General features: G+C 49.2%; 1 protein-coding gene across 7 annotated transcripts in view; it reads left to right on the top strand.

Annotated features, from left to right (window-relative positions):
• Positions 1-18,219, top strand: part of Bcl2l1 (BCL2 like 1) — a 49,716-nt gene continuing 31,497 nt past the window's right edge. Inside the window, exons 1-2 of one of the 7 annotated variants that reach the window (XM_032904451.1) lie at positions 1-111; positions 1,566-2,241. In XM_032904451.1, the coding sequence (XP_032760342.1) occupies positions 1,678-2,241 (564 nt within the window). In that variant the 5' untranslated portion in view covers positions 1-111; positions 1,566-1,677. The other 6 variants (XM_032904446.1, XM_032904448.1, XM_032904449.1 and 3 more) reach the window with 6 other exon arrangements.

The following is an 18,219-nucleotide window of genomic DNA, read 5'->3' as shown; positions in this document are numbered from 1 at the left end:
CGCGCGCGCTGCCGCGGCACCGGAAGTGACTGCGCTTGCAAGTTCCCCCGGTCTCTTCAGGGGAAACTGAGGCCGGCTTCTCCGGGAGATTCGGCACGAGCAGTCAGCCAGGTAGGCCGACCCAAGTCCGCGGCGTACTTCCCAGCCGCAAAACGCCCTGGTATCTGGAAGCCACTGGGCCGATGAAGGGGGGATGTGGCCCCCCACGGCTCGCTGGGCTCGCAGGTGAGAGCGCCGCCTCCCCTGTGCCTGACAGGCGCTTCGCCCAATGGGAGCCTTTGCCGTCCCGCTTCCGTGCCGACTCGACCCGCGGATTGGCTAAGCTGGGGCGGGCCGCGGGGGCGAGACCCCTCCTTCAGAGAGGTCTAGGGGGCGCCCCTGAGGGAGGGCGGTTGCCTAGCAACGGGGCGGTGGCTCGGCGGGTACCCGGCCTAGGGGAGCGCGAGCTGTAAGCGAGGCCTCAGCCCACCCACCCGGGGCTCCAACGCGTAGCGGCCTCCCGCCCTGGAGCCCTGCAGGGGGCTCCAGGAGGCCGCCTTGGGCCGGTTCTCAAGAAAACGAGGTCTCCGCTGTGGGAGCCTCAACCCTTCTTCCTGGCCAGTGGCGGGGCTCAGCGCCTCCCTCTCACCCCGTCTTTGTGCGGGGTGCCGGCGGCCATTGTGTCCGGGAACGGAATGGAGGACCTGGCAGTCCCCCAGTGCTATGTCCAGAGCCTTTGGGGAATTCAAAGACAACTAGCGGTGTTTGTGGGGGGTCTCCAGCATACTCTTCTTGGAAAGGCCCGGGAGTGGTCTTTCCGAAATCAGATCGCAGATCCGAGGCCGTCTCCCCCTCCCCGCGTCCCTGCGCGAAACCTTGAGGTTCACTGAGAAGTCCCTTTAGGGTTTCGGAAGCTTCATCCAGGGCTGGTACTTAAATAGAAAGAAAGGAGGGGTGGGGGGAAATTACACTAAACCCATACCTCCGGGAGAGTTCTCCTGGCTCCCAGTAGGAGGCGAGAGCCAAGGGGCGTGCTAGAGCGAGGGGGTTGGGCTCCCGGGTGGCTGGAGGCTGCGGAGCAGAGAGGCCGCCCTCGATCTGGGCGATGGAGGAAGCAAGCGAGGGGGCAGGTTCCTAAGCTTCGCAATTCCTCTGGCCTGCCTACCAGGTCGCATGATCCCGGCCAGGGCCGGGGCTTTTTGCTGAGTTACCGGCGACCCAGCCACCACCTCCTCCCGACCTATGATACAAAAGACCTTCCGGGGGCTGCACCTGCTTGCTGTCGCCGGAGATAGATTTGAATGTAGGTGGTGGTGGTGGGGATGTGCCAATGGGGGTGACTTTTGGAGAAAGGCATTTCGGAGAAAAGGGGGTGGGTGGTTGGAGTAAAAAGAGGCTGATGAAACAATTCAAAGCTTGCTGGTCCTTTCAATTTGACTTCATTGAAGTCTCTTAGAACCTGGACTCAGACCTTCATAAGAGCCACAAAGAAACCAATTCTGGTAACTGGGGGAGGAATGGGGATTTTGTAAGGTAAATGACATGCATATTAAAATTTTCTCCTGAAGCTCTTTCTCTCTCTTCAGAACCCTATCTTGGCTTTGGATCCTGGAAGAGAATCGCTAAACACAGAGCAGACCCAGTGAGTGAGCAGGTGTTTTGGACAATGGACTGGTTGAGCCCATCTCTATTATAAAAATGTCTCAGAGCAACCGGGAGCTGGTGGTTGACTTTCTCTCCTACAAGCTCTCCCAGAAAGGATACAGCTGGAGTCAGTTTAGCGATGTCGAAGAGAACAGGACTGAAGCCCCAGAAGGAACTGAACCAGAAAGGGAGACCCCCAGTGCCATCAATGGCAACCCATCCTGGCACCTGGCGGATAGCCCCGCGGTGAATGGAGCCACTGGCCACAACAGCAGTTTATATGCGCGGGAGGTAATCCCCATGGCAGCAGTGAAGCAAGCGCTGAGAGAGGCTGGCGATGAGTTTGAACTGCGGTACCGGAGAGCATTCAGTGATCTAACATCCCAGCTTCATATAACCCCAGGGACAGCATATCAGAGCTTTGAACAGGTAGTGAATGAACTCTTTCGGGATGGGGTAAACTGGGGTCGCATTGTGGCCTTCTTCTCCTTTGGCGGGGCACTGTGCGTGGAAAGCGTAGACAAGGAGATGCAGGTATTGGTGAGTCGGATTGCAAGTTGGATGGCCACCTACCTGAATGACCACCTAGAGCCTTGGATCCAGGAGAACGGCGGCTGGGTAAGAACCACGCCCCTTGTGTGTCCGCCCCTTGTGTGTCTCTCCTCTGTGGAGATCCCTAACTGCCCTTTTTGGTCTCCTGGCATGGTTGTTGAAGATATCGATTATTCAGGAGACCTTCCTGGCTTCATTTTAATACCAGGGGTTAACTTTGGGAATATTGATGACCCTGTTTTTAAGGAACCTGTATTTTTCATTCTGGCTACCCTTGTGGCCCCACAGTTTCATAGTTTTGTTCCAATTTCTCGGCAAAGAAAAACAGCCTGTGTGTTTACTTGGCTTAAAACCTAGGAGAGTAGCAAGTTCTCCCTGTGTTCTGCTCACTCTCACGTAATGGGTCACCTTGGCCTGGGGGGAGGAACATAATACCTGGAGGAACTGCAGAGCTGATAACCCCAGGCTCCTGTGTGCTCGCATGCATGCTATTCAGACCATTTGGTCAGGCAGGAGCCCCACTGGCTTGACTGGCTGAATATTGTCTGATTTTAGAGAGGGTGGTCTGAGCCAATTGTGTTTGTGCTGTGCCCCTAAGTTCATTTTCGCCATGGTTGACTTGTTTGGGGAGCCCTTGCTGTGCCCCAGGACTTTGTACCTCACTGCCCTGGATCGGTTGGGGATCTCCAGCTGCTCTGCCCAGTGTTTTTCTGCTCAGGGCCCTGGGGCCTCTTTACTGAAGCACTGTTTGCTGCTGGCAGAGCACAAACCCGGTCTGTGAGGCTCCATAGGAAATTAAGATTTGGTGACAGACTGGATGTGGGTGTGAGTCCTGACCCTGTCACTTAACTGGCCATGTGACCTTGGTCAGGCTGACTTACCTTCTGGGGCCTCAGCTTCTCACAGACTGTTGTGACTCTTAAAGATAATCGAGCAGAGGCTGACACCAGTGAGTGCCTTTTCTTCTGCTCACCCTTGTGCTTACCAGGGTGAGATAGAGGTGAGAATGCCCTTACTGTTGACCACTGTGGTAGGCATTTACCGTTTGGAGGGAACTCCATTCTGGAATAGGGGAGAATGCGACTTCTGAGATGTATTCTGTCCCCTCAACATGTAGAGAATGGACAGACTGGAAAATAAGTCATCCATTGAAGGAAGTGAGGTGGAAGGGGCCATGCACCATGGACTCCGGAATGTCAAGAATTTGGTTGTTCCTAGGCTGGGTCTAGGGCGGGGCAAGAGACCTCCTGGGTTTGCCCTGGGACCCCATCCTGTCTCTAGTTTCCCATTTCTTTGAAACTTCACCCCTCTTCTCTCCAGTAGCTCTTGTAAAGGCAAGGAGGTCACTTGTCAGTAGAGGTCAGATGACCAGCGTAGAGTTGGCTGAGGTAGAGGTGGGTTCCCTTGAGCTAAGGATTGCCAGACTTGAAAGCCAATCTGTAAATGAACTCCCTGGGGAGATAAATGATTAAATAGTTCCTGTTGGTTTGTGCTGTGACCTCTTCTATTCATTCTCTCTTGCTTTGATTCTCTTTTGGGGCAAATATTTGTTCAGCTGATTATAGGAGGGACAGAATTCCAGCGCTTCAGACACACCCTCTGAAGCATCTCCAAGTAGACGTGGGCCTTTGCCTCTGTGGCGTGCAGCCTGCCTTTAGCTGACTGAGTGGTCCTAACAACAGGTAGGGTCTTGCCAGCTACAAACAGTAGTCACATGGAGGAGGCCTGCTGGGCCAGGGAGCCTCTTGTCTGCAGAGGCTGAGGGACCTGAGGACTGCCAGCTGCCCCATGTCTTGTTCCAATCACCTGGAAAAAATGCTAAACCTACCTAAGGCAGCAGCTTGGGGGCAAATTCATTAGCTCTCCACTGATTAAAATTCCACCTTCCAATGTCTCCTCACTCAAGAATCTCCAGAGCCTGTTGGGCAACATACCTGGTAACCTGCCACTTGCGCTTGGTAAGCAGAGAATGTGTGCAGAAGAGCGGGTTATGGCAGAACCATTTCTTCCTCTGAGATGGGGTGGGGGGGCCAAGGAACATTGCACTTGGTGTTATTTGAGCCCTGGTAGATGCCTGCCCATGTCCTTTTAGGTACAGTCTCCTCAGAGCTGCGCAGATGCTGCTGCAGTGGCATCCCCTAACTGCCCTGAAGGCTGCAGCTATAAAGTCTTAGAATTCAAGTAGTCCACTCAGGGTACGCTCCGGATTAGCATTCCTTTAGGAAAGGGTAAAGAACTTTGCCTTTCTTGTACCTTGAGTACTTCATGTGTTTTATCTTTTACTTAATGAAGCAAATTTACTGAACAGCTACTATAAGGCAAGCAGTGTGCTAGGGCTAGCTTAAGCTAGACACTATCTCTCCATCATGGAAATATGTGGTCATGCATATGTTCCAAACAGTAACTTTCCAAGGTAGGTGAACTTATTCCCAGGTTGTACACGAAGCTCCCAGTGGCTAAATGACTGAGCGTAAATGTTTCTCCGCCGACGTAGTATCTTAAATTGAGGTTGGCCTGATTTCAGAGTCCAAACTCTTCCTTCCATGCCTTGTTGGGGAAGTAATAATCCAGACAGATGAGCATAGACGCTCGGCTACTGTGGGGCTGAGAAAAGCCTGTCTGTAGAAGGTACTCATTCCATGCTGCAATGGTAGCATTGTTCAGGTATCTGAGAACAGTGCCCAAATGTGTGGACACCTCCAATTGTAGTACCAGTAAAACTCAAGCACGGCAAGTGTAGAGTGGCATCAGGAGTTTGCCCAGTCACGATGGGCTTCTTGTTAGTGTTTTCCTTGTCAGTCATTGAGAGTGGCATGTGTGCAAGGAGACAGATGGCCTGCTCTAGAATCTCTGTCAATTGTAGGGTGATGCTCTAAGGATTGGAACTCCAGCCTCTGGCCATAACACTGCCAGCCTGCCTGAGTCACCTGGGAAGATGTCTACCTGTTTGTGTCTCTTGTCTTTTGTCTCTCCTACCTGTAAAATCGAATAATGATACCCAACTGCCAGAATAAAAGCCCTTCCCTAACCTTAATTGTAGGGTGGATGCACTTCTTCCCCAGAATGAGCTTCCTCCCTCAAGGCTCTGAACTTTACCCCCTGGAGTTACACCTTAGGAAACAGCCTGTTCACTGAGACCTAGGCCTCATGGGATGAAACTCTTTTGGGGTTTTTTACTTTGAATGTGGGTGAGGCTCCAAGTGGGCCAGTCACTTTGGTTTAACCAGCCCTGGAGATACCCTTTGCCCAATGGAAACACCATGGTTAGGAACAGTGAACAAGTGGTACTGGGGAGAGCACCTAACTTGGCCTTTCCCAAGCTGCAGCTCTCTTACCTGTTCTGGCTTCTTCAGTGTAATAGAGAGATGGACTGTGCTTAGCTGAAGCACATCAGCTCCATTTGCAAATTCGGCAGTTCTGTGGTTTTCTTGGGGGAAGCCCCATCAGAAACCCCAACACCGAAATTCTTAGTAATCTCATTCAGGTCTCCAAATGAAGTAAAGTGTCTCAGGGGCTCCCCCCTGGACACCTACTTCTTTTCGGTGTCCCTTTTTGGGTGGCTCTTGAAACTCCTTTGCCATCGTAGGGTTTTCCAGACTCCCTAAAGCAACATCCCCAGCAGCCACACGGAGCTCCTCGTCTTCTGCTTGAGAATTACCCAGGTATTTTTAGGGGGCCCCAGTGGAACCTGGAGGAGTTTCTTGACTTTCTTGTGGGCAACCACCAATTTTGTTTGGGCTGTGTGAAGCAGTATTATTAGCTGAACCCCTCTCCCTCTCTTGTCCTAAGGCCAGTGGTCTTAAATCCTTCTCTTGTGTCCAGCCTCCTGGTTTTCCCCAGCCCTCAGCCTACCCTCAAAGGTCTTGCTTTTTGCAGTTGCTGCTTTGTCTGGGTTAGTGTTCTTTGATTTAAAGGTGACTCCCAGTCTGCCTTTCAGCAGAAACAACATTCTCAACAACAAGTCTATCAAGATTTCTGCCCCCATCCCCAGGCTCTTACCAAAGTCTTCAGGGTCTTCCCTACGACTCCTCTTTTCTTGAAGGAATCACTTGGGATCCTGTTGTCCCTGCAGCTCAGTCTGTCTTCCCCACTCCCACTGGGCCATTGTTTCACTTAGTGGGACAAATTGCCACCAGCTTCATACTCAGCATCTGTGCAGGATCCCTGCACTTTGTATGAAGGAAGGAAGCTGTTGGTGTAAGTTGGTGCAGAGAAGGCATTTCTAACAGCTGTACTGTGTGAGGAGTTGAGGCAGCGTCCACATCTTGTTCACACTGGTTATCTCAGCCCAGAACACAGGTCTTAGGTATAGCAGTCACTGATGAAAGAGACCTTATCAAACCAGAATAATAATGGTGGAAGCTTCCTCTAGCCCAGATGTTGAGCCTCTACTCTGCTAAGCTCAGTACTAAACAAACGAACAAATACTAAACAGAACTAAGTTTTTGCCTCATGTAGCTCGTTCTGGTAGAGACAAAAATAATGAAGGCTGAGGCTCAGCCTGTAAAATGTTTGCTGTGTTAGCATAAGAGTTTGGGCCAGCCCATGATTTTAACCCCAACACTTGGGAGGCAGAGGCAGGCTGGTCCAAAGAGGGAGTTCTAGGACAGCCAAGGATACGCAGAAAAATGGTCTCGACACACACACCCTTAAAAAACAAAACAAAACAAACAAACAAAAAACCCAATCTTTTGGGTTTGATCACTAGAATCCAGAATCTGTGTTTAAAAGAAGAAAAAAAAGCCAGACAAAGTGATGTGTACTTGTAACCCCAGAGCTGGAAGACAGAGACAAGGGATTTCTGGGGTTTGCTGGCCAGCCACTCTAGCCTAATGTGTGAATTCTAGACCAGTGAAGTAGATAGCTCCTGAGGAGCAATACCCAGGATTGACCTCTGGCCCCCATATGCATATACATGTAGATGCAAGCTAAGCTGAATGTACACACACACACACACACACACACACACACAATGTATACACAGCAGTCTGTTGACATTACAGTCTGGAAGCTAGAGAGATGGCTCAGTGTATAAGAGCTCTTGCTGCTCTTCTAGAGGACTCAGATTTGATTAGCCTTTCTCTATCCCCACCGTGTGGGGGGCGGAGGGGGAGAGGAGAGATGTATCAGCTAATACTAAGAACTCTGAAGAAAATTAGATTCATAGATAATGCCTAGCAAGGCAGGGTAGGGAAGCACTTTAATAATGGTGATCGAAGGACCTGGCAAGATGATTCAGCTTGTAAAGTGTATGCTATCAAAGCTGATATCCTGAGTTACATCCTTGGTTCTCATATGGTGGAAGGGAAGAATAGTGCAAGTTGTCCTTTGCCCTCCATATCCTCCATGGCATGCCCATCCCCAGTGAGTGGATGGATGGATGAAATAATCAAAAAAGTGAACAACCAAGATATAGGGAAATGAAAAACAGCTCACCCCTCACCTGTTGAGGAGCTAGAATATGAATTAACTTGACATAAGGCAAATTAACAAAAAACCCAAACATTTTAATAAGTCATTTGTGCACAAGAACCAAACTCAAAGAATGGCTAGATTCATGATTGAGGCTTATGTAGCATCCTGAACTACATAAAGGAATAGGAGGCTGAGTGTGGGAGCGCACGCTTCTAATCCCAGCACCCGGCATGGACAGGCAGATCTTGGAGTGGGAGGCCAGCTCTCACCAGGGCTACATGATGAGACCCTGTCTCAAACCAAGAAAGAGGTAAATAAATAAACGAAAAGTAATAGGGCTTTGGGATTCATACAGTGACTGTTCAAGGGATCGGAAGCTTAGTGACGAATTATAGTGAGTAAATATTGTCTCAGGTAATAAAAGTTGTAGAGCAACCCAATAACTGATACAAATAAATACTTTTGTGACAGATGTTTTTTTGAAAACAGCTTTTCTCCAGATGAGCTAAGGCTGAAGAGGGGAACCCTGCCTTGGGTTACTCCTGTGTGTCTCCCAGTGTGTGTTTCAGAGTAACCAGCTTCCAGTATGGCACATATGCATAGTCTGGTCTCCCAGGCCTGTTCTTGGAATACGGTATCCAGAACCCCAGCAACCTGAAGGTGGTATTTGAGCCAAGGACTGAGAGGAGGTGGTTCACTGTGAGAGTCCATATAGAGAGCGTTTCAAGCAGAGGAGTGGACTGAGGGAGAAAGATCCTTGGCATTTTCAGGGATGGCAGGAAGTCAGTTTGGCTGAAGAAGCAGCAAGGGACAGAATGGTAGGAGATGAGGGCAAAGAAAGCTTGGGGGAAGGAAGGATGGGGAGGAGCCTGGAGACCAGAGCACACAGGGCATTGCAGGACAGGTTGAGGCTTTGGCTTGGAATGAGAGAGAAGCCAAGAGTAGGTTTGCAGCAGGGAGGTGACGCTCAGAATTCTGTAAAGGTGAAAGCAGGTCTTTACCTTTGGAAGATGCTGGTGCCTGGCAGATGAAAAGGCACCTTGGCTTTAAGTGGGTGGGTGGGGAGAGAGGAGATCAGCTTTGCACGTGGTGTATTGACTGGTCTGTCTAGCCATGTTGGAAGCCATGGTTTTGTTTTCTTTTGTGTTTTTCTGGCCATTTGGAAATTCTAGATGGAATAAGGACTGAATACGCTGGGAGGTTGAAACAGAAGAATTGCTTTGAGTTTGAGGCCAGCCCAGACTACATGGTGAATTCAAGGCCAACCTGGGCCCGTCTCATGCCAATAAGTAACTCTACTTATTACTTATATAAGTAATAACTGACTCTAACTCTTCTTCAGAAATACTTCTCTCCAAATGTACTTTACAAATGACCTTCCTTTATTCTTCTGTTTCTGCCTGGAAAACTGCAATTCGTTTAAGTAAAAATTCTACCACCGCCACCCCCTCAGGCTCTTTTGACCTTCCTAAATCTTAGGCACAGTGATAACATTGAAGTATGCTAGTGTCTAGAGAGCCTGGCACCATGTTGCTGTCATACTTTTTATTTGTCCCATGGAACTCTTGGCTCACTCACAAAGCATCCGTTCTCCTTTTTGTGTATAGTCACCATTAGCACATTCTCAGCGGCAGCTTTCTGTCATGGTATCAATTCTATTGTATATGTGCCCTGGTGGACCAGGCTCTCCCTGGTCTCAGGGTAAAGATCCAAAAATCTACTCTCTTAGCTCTCTACATTCAGTCTGTAACAGATCATTTCAGCCCCAGACCTCAGTTTCTTCCTCATGATGGGCTCTTGAAATTGACATCCTAGGAGTCCTAATTCTCACAGGCCTCAGTCCTGGGGCAGATTTCACCAAAGAGGCTATTCCACGGCAGTTATTTAAAGTGGCTTTCTTCTTTCCAAGACAGTGTAATCACAGGGTCATCTGTCAGTGGCTCCACAAGAGTAAGTCCCCATACACATTGACCAGCACATTCCAGCTTACAAAGCACTTGCAAATCTGCCTTATCTCTGTGATACCTTTAGCCATGCAGATTGGTGATCAGGACAGTGCCATCTCTATGTCACAGGAGCAGACAGGATCAGAGATTAGTGAGATCACTGGTCACCTGGTGTGTGACCTGGGCTTGTTGGGAAGACTCAGAAAGTCAGTTCTTGGTTTGCAGTGCTCAGAACCATGACAGTCATCCAGGCAGTACTGTCATTATCTTGGGCCCCTCCAGTCACTGTTCTGTAGAGAGAAACCACCTTTGGGACCTTGTGCTGCTTGGTTTCATCCCCAGTGAGTCTCAGGCCAGGCCTACATTGGCTCCAAGCTACGGAGTGAGTTCTCTGGGTCGAGAGGAGAGTTCCCCTCGGAACTAGAGCTTTTTCTCGTGCTCTTCAGGAAATGCCATTGCAGTGACTCCCATAGACTGTTTCCTGTCCCGGCCCCGCAGCCGGATTCCTGCTGTAGAGTGTGGAAACTGGAAAGTAATGTCCCGAGAGGCATGCCCCCTACTTTTTTGTATGCCCTTCCCTTTCCTTTCAGTCACTTTCTCTGCTCTCGTTCCCTTCCCCTTCACCTAGTCTCTCCCTCCAACCTGCCCTCCTCCCTTCAGAACTGGAGGTGCTTTTCTAGTAGTTCTGCCTCTGATGCTAGACTGTGGGGTCAGTCAGAAAGAACTCCAAGCCAGTCTCCCTGACTCCATCAGTTATAAACTCTCCTCTAGAGGGGCATTAGACCTGTTACTTGGAGTACCCTATGTCATCTATGAACTGATTTCTCTCATGGGTTCCTACCCATTTGGGCATAGGACAGAGATTTCTAAGAGAGGTATCCAAGGTTCTGCACTTAAAATCCTGCTTCTTGGAGATTGATGGCTAGGTGGAGTGACAGTTGGCCATCCTTCCCAAGTCACCTTTCAGGAGGAAGCTGGAAGGTTGCGAACCTTGTTGGACAGTCATCTGAAGAATGGGAGCTGGCCTGGGAGGGGATTGGAATGCACTCAACTATGCCTCAGATCCTTTGTTCTAATTCTTGAAAGGGAAACATTCCCCTCCCTCCACCCTGGCCACACACATGTGCCTTTGTTCCCCAAGTCAGAGTCAGGCAGCGCCTGGAACATGACCACTGGGAACACAGTGTCCCTTCAGAGGAACCTGACTCGCCTCCCCAGAGACTGGCCCTTGGTCAGTAGGACTGGGACTTAGGAGCCCAGCCTCATGCCCTTTTGACAGGAGTGTCTCCCACAGGCTGAAAGCTTGCTTCCAGACACATGTCCAGGCACTTCTTTGGAATTATTCCATGGGATTCCCATGTCCCAGGACTAAGCAGCCCCTCCTCTTATTCTGCTTGGTGATTAATATTATTGTTACCATTGCTATTAATAGCACCTAACATTTATTGAATGCTTACTCTATGCCAGGCATTGTTCAGTATGCACTACAAGTACTAATTGATTCCATTCTCACAGCAGCACCCGATGAAGTAGGTACTATTATTAGCCCCTTTCACAACCGAGGCACAGGAGTAAAGCAGCTCGTCTGAGTAGCACAGTTAGTACTAGGCAAAGTCTGGGAGGGAAGCTTCTAGCTGAGCTTTGAAGGGGTGTAACAGTGGGCAGAGTCAGAACTTGACTCCAGGCCTGCCTTACCCTAGCACTTAGGCTGTTTATTTCTTGTACTTGAACAGCCTATAAAGTAGGTAGCATCATCTTCATTTCATGGTCAAGAAAACCAAGGCTGAGAGAAAAAAAGGATACTGCTGAGGCCTCCCAGACCAGTACCTGGAGGAGCTAGTGTTGCAGTACAGAACGTTTAGCTTCCAGAACCTCACCACTGTAGCAGTCTACAGTAGTGATGGCTCCTTTCATGTGCATGGTAGTGATTTCTAATGGACCAAACCTTTTGTTCACATTTCCAGGTAAGATGGGCCACTTTCAGCTTCATTCCCAAGGAGGAAACGAAAACAAAGAGTGAAGTGACTGTCAGACTTGAAGTCTATTTGCCTGGAGTTTGGTTTGTTTTGTTTGGAGGCAGTGGCTTTTTGAGAGTCTCATATATCCCAGGCTGCCTTAATTTCGTTATGTTGCGGAGGATCTCCTTGAACTCCTCCTCTTCCTCCTCACACTTCCTGGGATTACAGGCATGCCCCACCATGCCCTGCTCCTGTGTCTGGCTAGTTGCCCCTCATCTTACTTGTGCTGCCTGCCACTCCTAAAGCTGGACTCACCTAGTTTAGATAAGTAAATGCTAATGAGTGCCTTAGATGGGGACACCATGCTGTGGTGGTGAGTGAGACTACATGCCCTTTGTTGGCAGTCTGTCTCTACTTCACACCATGGAACCGGCTAGCGGCCTTGCCTGTTGAATCAGTCTATGTCATCATCAATCTGTCCCCCAGGCCCCAGACATTTTAGCTCACTATTTCAGAGCTTTCTATTCATGGCCCTTAGCTCCATTGTCTCTGATTTATGAGTGGTGGGACAGAGCTTTATGGCCCACAAATGGTGAAGCAGAGTTGCTTACCTCATGGTAAGAGCAAGGAAGCAAGTGGCATGAGAGAGGGAGCTAGGAAAAGAATGCACCCATCACTGTATGCCCCTAGTGATTTACTTCCCATTGCACAAAAGCCATTAAGTTATGAACTTGCTCTTTAATGACAAGAAGAGGTCTGGGATATCTGCCCTGCTGGGGATAGCAGTTTGAGCAGACCTTTTTAATCCCTCCCCAAGGGCTGGAGAGATGGCTCAGTGGTTTAGAGCACTGACTGCTCTTCCAGAGGTCCTGAGTTCAATTCCCAGCAATCACATGGTGGCTTACAACTATCTGTAATGGGATCAGATGCCCTTTTCTGGTGTCTGAAGACACACACGTACATAAAGTAAATAGATAAGTCTTAGGAAAAAAAAACCCTCCCCACTTTCCAGTCTCTGAATAAAATGGTTTGATCTCAGTGAGTAAACCCATGACCGCCCTCTACTCAGCATAGTTGCCTTCCTGAAGACCCTGCATCAGAACACTGTTGCATTGGGGACTGTGTCTTTAACACAGGAGATTTGGGAGGGTGGAGGTGGGGGTTCTTTTTATTTTGAGACAGTCTCATTCTGTAGTCCAAGCTAACCTGAAACTTACTGCAGTCCTCCTGCCTGGGAAGTCCTGAGATCACATTCCTATGTCAGTGTGCCTGGCTAACACATGTCTCTGAGGTATATTTTATAGCCAGGCCAAAACAGTATTTATTAATCACTTTTAACAAACTTGTAGACAACTCACATGTGAAGCAACTTCCAGTTCTCAAATCCATAAACCTGAGAGAATAGCGCCAACCTTACTGGAGTAAGCAAAGCCTAAGTAAGAAAGTGAATGCCTAAGTGTTGTTAGGAATAATAGCAGGTGTTGTGTGGGGAATGCTTGCTTGCACTACGCCAGGTGCTGTGTTTATGCCCTTGACATAATCGTCTTATTCGGTCTCCACAACTGCTCTGGTGTGCAGAGGGCACTCCCAGGATTCAGAGACCTCCATAGTAACACATCTTCTAAGAGGCAGAGCACAGTCTGGCAATATGCCTTGTGCCAAAATCTATCCTTATGCCTCTATGTTGTTGCTTTTTCTACAGACCTGGACTGGTTTATTTTATCCCGAGTGCCTGGCACAGAGCCCAGGCTTCAGCAGGGGATTGGCTAGGGTCTGTTCAGTGAGCAGGAGGGTTGTTACTACTAGACGTAGTAGAAGACTGTCAGTCCCTGAGGAAGCAAACACTTCTGAATCAGGAATACGCCCCAAACACTTGGTGAATGGCTTGTGCCAAATCTGTGGTGTAGACTCAAAAAGTGGAGGAGGCCAGACCACTGATTACATCCTACAGGTGGCCTGGGCCTCTGCCAGATGGTCCCTCTTCTACCACCACCACCACCACCACCCATTAGATTACCCATGAGAGGCCTCCACCCTTGGTCTGCATCGTCACCTTCCACCTGGCCTCTGGCCAGCTAGATTGCCAGTCTAGACTTTTCTGCACCCCAGTAGAAAGCGTCAGAGTGGGGAAAGTCACTGGGGCCTTAAGTAACCATAGTTTTTTCAGCAATGTGGCTTTGTGTGCTGAGGTCTCCCATTTCCTCATCTGTAAAGTGAAGATAATGGTAATGGGTCTTTTCCTCAGAGTGCCATGTTTTTCCTCTGCCGAGAGTCACTGCCTGCCTCACGTCTGATTAGGACTCTCTCTTTATCACTCAGGTCTTACTTCCCCAGAGGATACCCATGTTTACATGTGTACTGTCTAATTCAGGGGAACTTAAGCTCCCAGAGTATTTGCTTTTGTCTTGAACTTTCTCCTTTATTGGTTGGTGAGCTATCGTGGCTTTTGCTGAAGAGGATCTGGTCTAGGCAAAACTGGTCAGAATGTTTGGAGTTTGGTAACATCTGGGCAATATTTTTTGAGAGCCTGTAGAGTGTAGACCATACAGCTTTCTGCCTGACCTACAGTAGACTTGGTCAGTTTTCCCTACTGTTCGGAAGATGTGGAATGTGAAGGCTTCTTCGCTCCTCCCTACCCCGTATGCTGGAGGTTGAACCCAGGGCCATTAAGCAAGTGTTCTTCCTCAGTCTATATAGTCCCAACCATTTTCAACCTGTTATGAAACAGGGTCTCTGCAGAACCCATCTGGTCCTGACCTCAGTCCTCCTGTGACACTTTCCTGGGGTTATGGGCTTGAACCACCACACCCAGCTCAGTGAAAGAATAAACAGGCAAAAGGAATGTGGCTGGGACAGGCTAGATGGGTAAGAACCAGCCAGCCAGATCTGAAGGGTGCATGTGAAACACTGGGAGTTGGTGAGCTATCATGGCTTTTGCTGAAGAGGATCTGGTCTGGGCAAAACTGGTCAGGCAGAAGGAAGCAGAGACTGATGTAGGCCTGGGGGAATAGGGGTGGGAGTAGCTGATGGTAGTGTTGGCCTCAGAGCGGGGAGACCCAAAGCACCCCTGGGATGCAGTCAAGTCTCTAGTAACCCCTGGGAGAAAGGAACCCTGGCCAGGTGGGACTCAGTAGGCAAAGCTGCAGGGAGGGAAGAGTCAAAGGCACCTGGGACCTGCAGACCAGGTAGGCCGCCCTGGTGGTTATTTGGGGCTCAGAGCCAGGTGCAGATTCAAAAGATTGATTGAAGCCTTTTGGCAACTCTAGCCTTTGTAGGGTAAACATCACCTGGTCCTGCCACCTGCTATGACTGTGCCAACAAGGTACCCTGGCAGACCCAAAGAGGCCCAGCTTTCTCGCTGCCCTGGTAGAGCAAAACTATCCTCCAGAGAGGCGGGTAGCCTCTGAAAGTCTCAGGTGACAATAAGGTGTCTCCTACTAAAGGGCCTTTCCACTGAGGAAGGCAGAGAGGGGCCCTGGGAACCCAGACAGCTGGGCCAACTAGGGGGAGGGGTCAGCTCAAGAGCAGGTGCAGATTTCGAGGAGGGTGTGGCCTGAGGGGAAGTAGGGATCTTGGTAGGCTACAAAACTTCCCTCCTCCTCCCCCAAACACAGCTGGCTTCTCCAGGAACCTGATGACCTAGTTACAATGCTTAGAAATAGTTAGCTTAGCTTATAGTTCAGGGCTGTGCCAATCTATCATCCTTGAGACTTCTTGGGTCCAAAAGGTACCCTGGGATTTCCTCAGAGTAGTTTCATGTGAAGAACATGCACCTTGTCACATGCATGGGTTGTTGCCCAAGGAAGGACACACTCAATAAGGTTTCTTCTTTGCTGTGCCTCCTGCCATGCCCAGGGAGAAGTCTCACCAGTCCACCCCTTCCACTTCTCTCCAGGGGCTGGTGGATAGCCAGAAGAAGCCACAAACTCCCTGAGGCACATAGAGGAAGAAACTCCTGTTGCTGAGAACACAAGTCCTCTTCTTTTCTCCTCTCAGTAGGATGGTTAAACCTGGGAGGGTGTGGCAAGACTGAGGCTAGGACCAGATGGAAACATGTAGAAAATGGTTGAGACTATGGTTGGATGAGTGAGAAAGATGCCAGGGTCTCTGGAGGTCTCCACCCTCTCTGGTAGCAGCTGCTCCTGGTGTTTGTGGTACTCGCCTTGCCAGTGCCTCCTTGGGAGAAAATTGGTGATCACCGTTGAAGAGTTAGGTACAATACAGTTAGGAGTGTAAGTCATTTGGTAGAGTGTTTGCCTAGTATGTAGGAAGCCCTGGGTTTGAGTCGCAGCACTGCGCTTACCCAGGCTTTGTAACCCAGGCCTAAAACTCAGTATTCTGGAGGATCAAGAGACAAGGTTGTCTTTGACTATATAAGGAGTTATAAAGTAGCCTAGCCCTGCCTCACGCTAACAAAAAGTAAGTAATAATGAGTTGGATATAGTAGCTGGACATAGTGACGCCTGCCTGTAGTCCCAGTACTTGGGAGGCTGAGGCAAGAAGAATACCATCAAGGCCGGCCTGCACTGTAGAGTAAAACCTGTCTGAGGGGAATGGGGGAGGGGCGAGGGGCAAGAGCTGGTGAGATGGCTCAGTGGATAGCATTTGCTATAAATCCTAATAACATGAGTTTAGACCCCAGAACCCACATGTAGAACCCACTTCACCAGGTTCTTCTCTGACTTCCATAGGCATGCTGCTCCCACCCCGCTGCACAGGAAGGGAAGGGAAGGGAGGGGAGGGGAGGGAGGAAGAAAGATGGTTTAAAAAACCAGCAAGGAGATGATAACATAGTGCTTTTCTGGAACACTCTGCTGAGCTTGAAAGCAGCTATTGAGGTGCGTGGAGCCTGGCACACAGTAACTACTCCGTGTGACAGCTCCTACTATGACTGTTATCTGACTGCTGTCACAGGTGGTCAAGTTGCTCTGATTGTCGTTGGACTTTCCTTTTTCTTTCTCTTCTTTTTTTTCTGAGACAGAGTTGTTCTTTGCAGCCTTGGCTGTCCTGGAACTCATAAAATAGACCAGAGTGACCTTGAACTCATCAAGATCTGGTTGCCTCTACCTCCAGAGTGCTGTGATTAAAGGAGCTACTTTCTTTTCTTTCTTTCTTTCTTTTTTAAATGAAAACATTATTTTTTATTAGATATATTTCTTTATTTACATTTCAAATGTTATTCCCTTTCCTGGTTTCTTGTTCAAAGCCCCCCTCCCCTCCCCCATATGTGTGTTCACACCCCCATCCACCCCCTTGCTGCTCCCCCCCACACACACATTCCCATGCACTGGGGGTCCACCCTTGGCAGGACCAAGGGCTTCCCCTTCCCCTGGTGCCCCAACAAGGCCATCCTCTGCTACATATACAGTTGGAGCCCTGGGTCAGTAAAGAGCTACTTTCTGAAAGCAAATGTTTGGGCTGTAGAGGATGTGGCCATCTTTTGGCCCAAGAGTTAGGGAAACAGGAACCTTTGGCTTACAGCCTTGTGCCTGCCTGCCTCCCTCACCAGGGAGGGTCTCAGGTCAGAACTTGGACACAACTAGACCCCATGTTGTTGACTAGTATTTGGCAACAGGGTGTATTTTCTCTAATCTTTGCCAAGGTTCTCCAAGATGGCAGACCCCTCCATATTTGATGACTGGAAGATTTATGAATTGAACATTTAAAGTGTACAGGAGCATGCAAGCCTAGCACACAGTGGGTGCCTCCATATCTGGATAAGTAAGCTGTATGGGTACTGTGGAGTTTCTCTGGGATGGCCTCATTTCTTGTTTGTTCAATGGCCATAAACCTCTGGCCTAAGCTCTCTGCCTGTCGCCTCATATGCTGAAGAAAGATAACACCCGCTTCGCCTTCCTCCTGGGCCAGCAGGGAGGTCCAAAGAGGTGATAAGTGAAAAAGCACTTTGAAAACTATAAATGTTTGGTCTTGTTGCTTCTCCCTGATTAAGGCCACAGCCATAGATATCTATATCATTCATTCATTCCCCGAGCCAGCAACCCAACCAGAAAAAGGAAAAGAAGCAAACAAACCTTGACTTAACATTGCCCTGTTTTCAAGGATTAGGGCAAGCTCGTATCTCCACGCCTAGACACCATGAGGGGAAAAGTTCTTTCTAGACAGGTTGTTCCACAGGGGAGTTCTATGGCGGAGATTAGGGGAAGCTGAGGAGGAAGCACTGTTTATTGAGCTCAAGACCATCACTCTTACCAGCTGTCACTGGTCCTTCCACCTAGTGGCTCAGTATCTAGCAGCCAGGTTAGGAAGCATTCCTAATGATGGCTGCTGTATGTAGAGTGCACTGCCTTGTGGAGAATAAGCTCACCAAATTCTAGGTCTTTTCCATTTCTTTCTCTATGTGGCTTGGTTACTCACTTGATTTGGCTATTGGTCGCCTCCTGCCATGAAATTACTAGGCAAGCTTAGACTGTTGAATGTGACTCAGATGGGTATTAGCTACCCCAGGATGTCCTTGCCTGCCCAGCTATGGTACTGGTAGGAGTTTGGGCCCTGCCCAGAGCATTGTCACTTACCTATAAAATTCAGGGCACAGACCTCTTCACCCCACACTTATCTCTGGCTTAGAACAAGAATAGCCACCCCTTGTTCTACCCCTGCCCCCTTTACTCACAGCACTTGCATATAGTCAGAATTTGGGGGTATCATGCTAGAGAGTAATCTTTAGGGAGTCACTCAGAAATGACCCTTTGAGGCAAGGTCCAGGG

This window comes from Rattus rattus, chromosome 5 (assembly GCF_011064425.1).
Source record: "Rattus rattus isolate New Zealand chromosome 5, Rrattus_CSIRO_v1, whole genome shotgun sequence".
NCBI lineage: Eukaryota > Metazoa > Chordata > Mammalia > Rodentia > Muridae > Rattus > Rattus rattus.
Note: the sequence above shows the minus strand (reverse complement) of the source record. Positions and strands in the feature narration are given on the sequence as shown.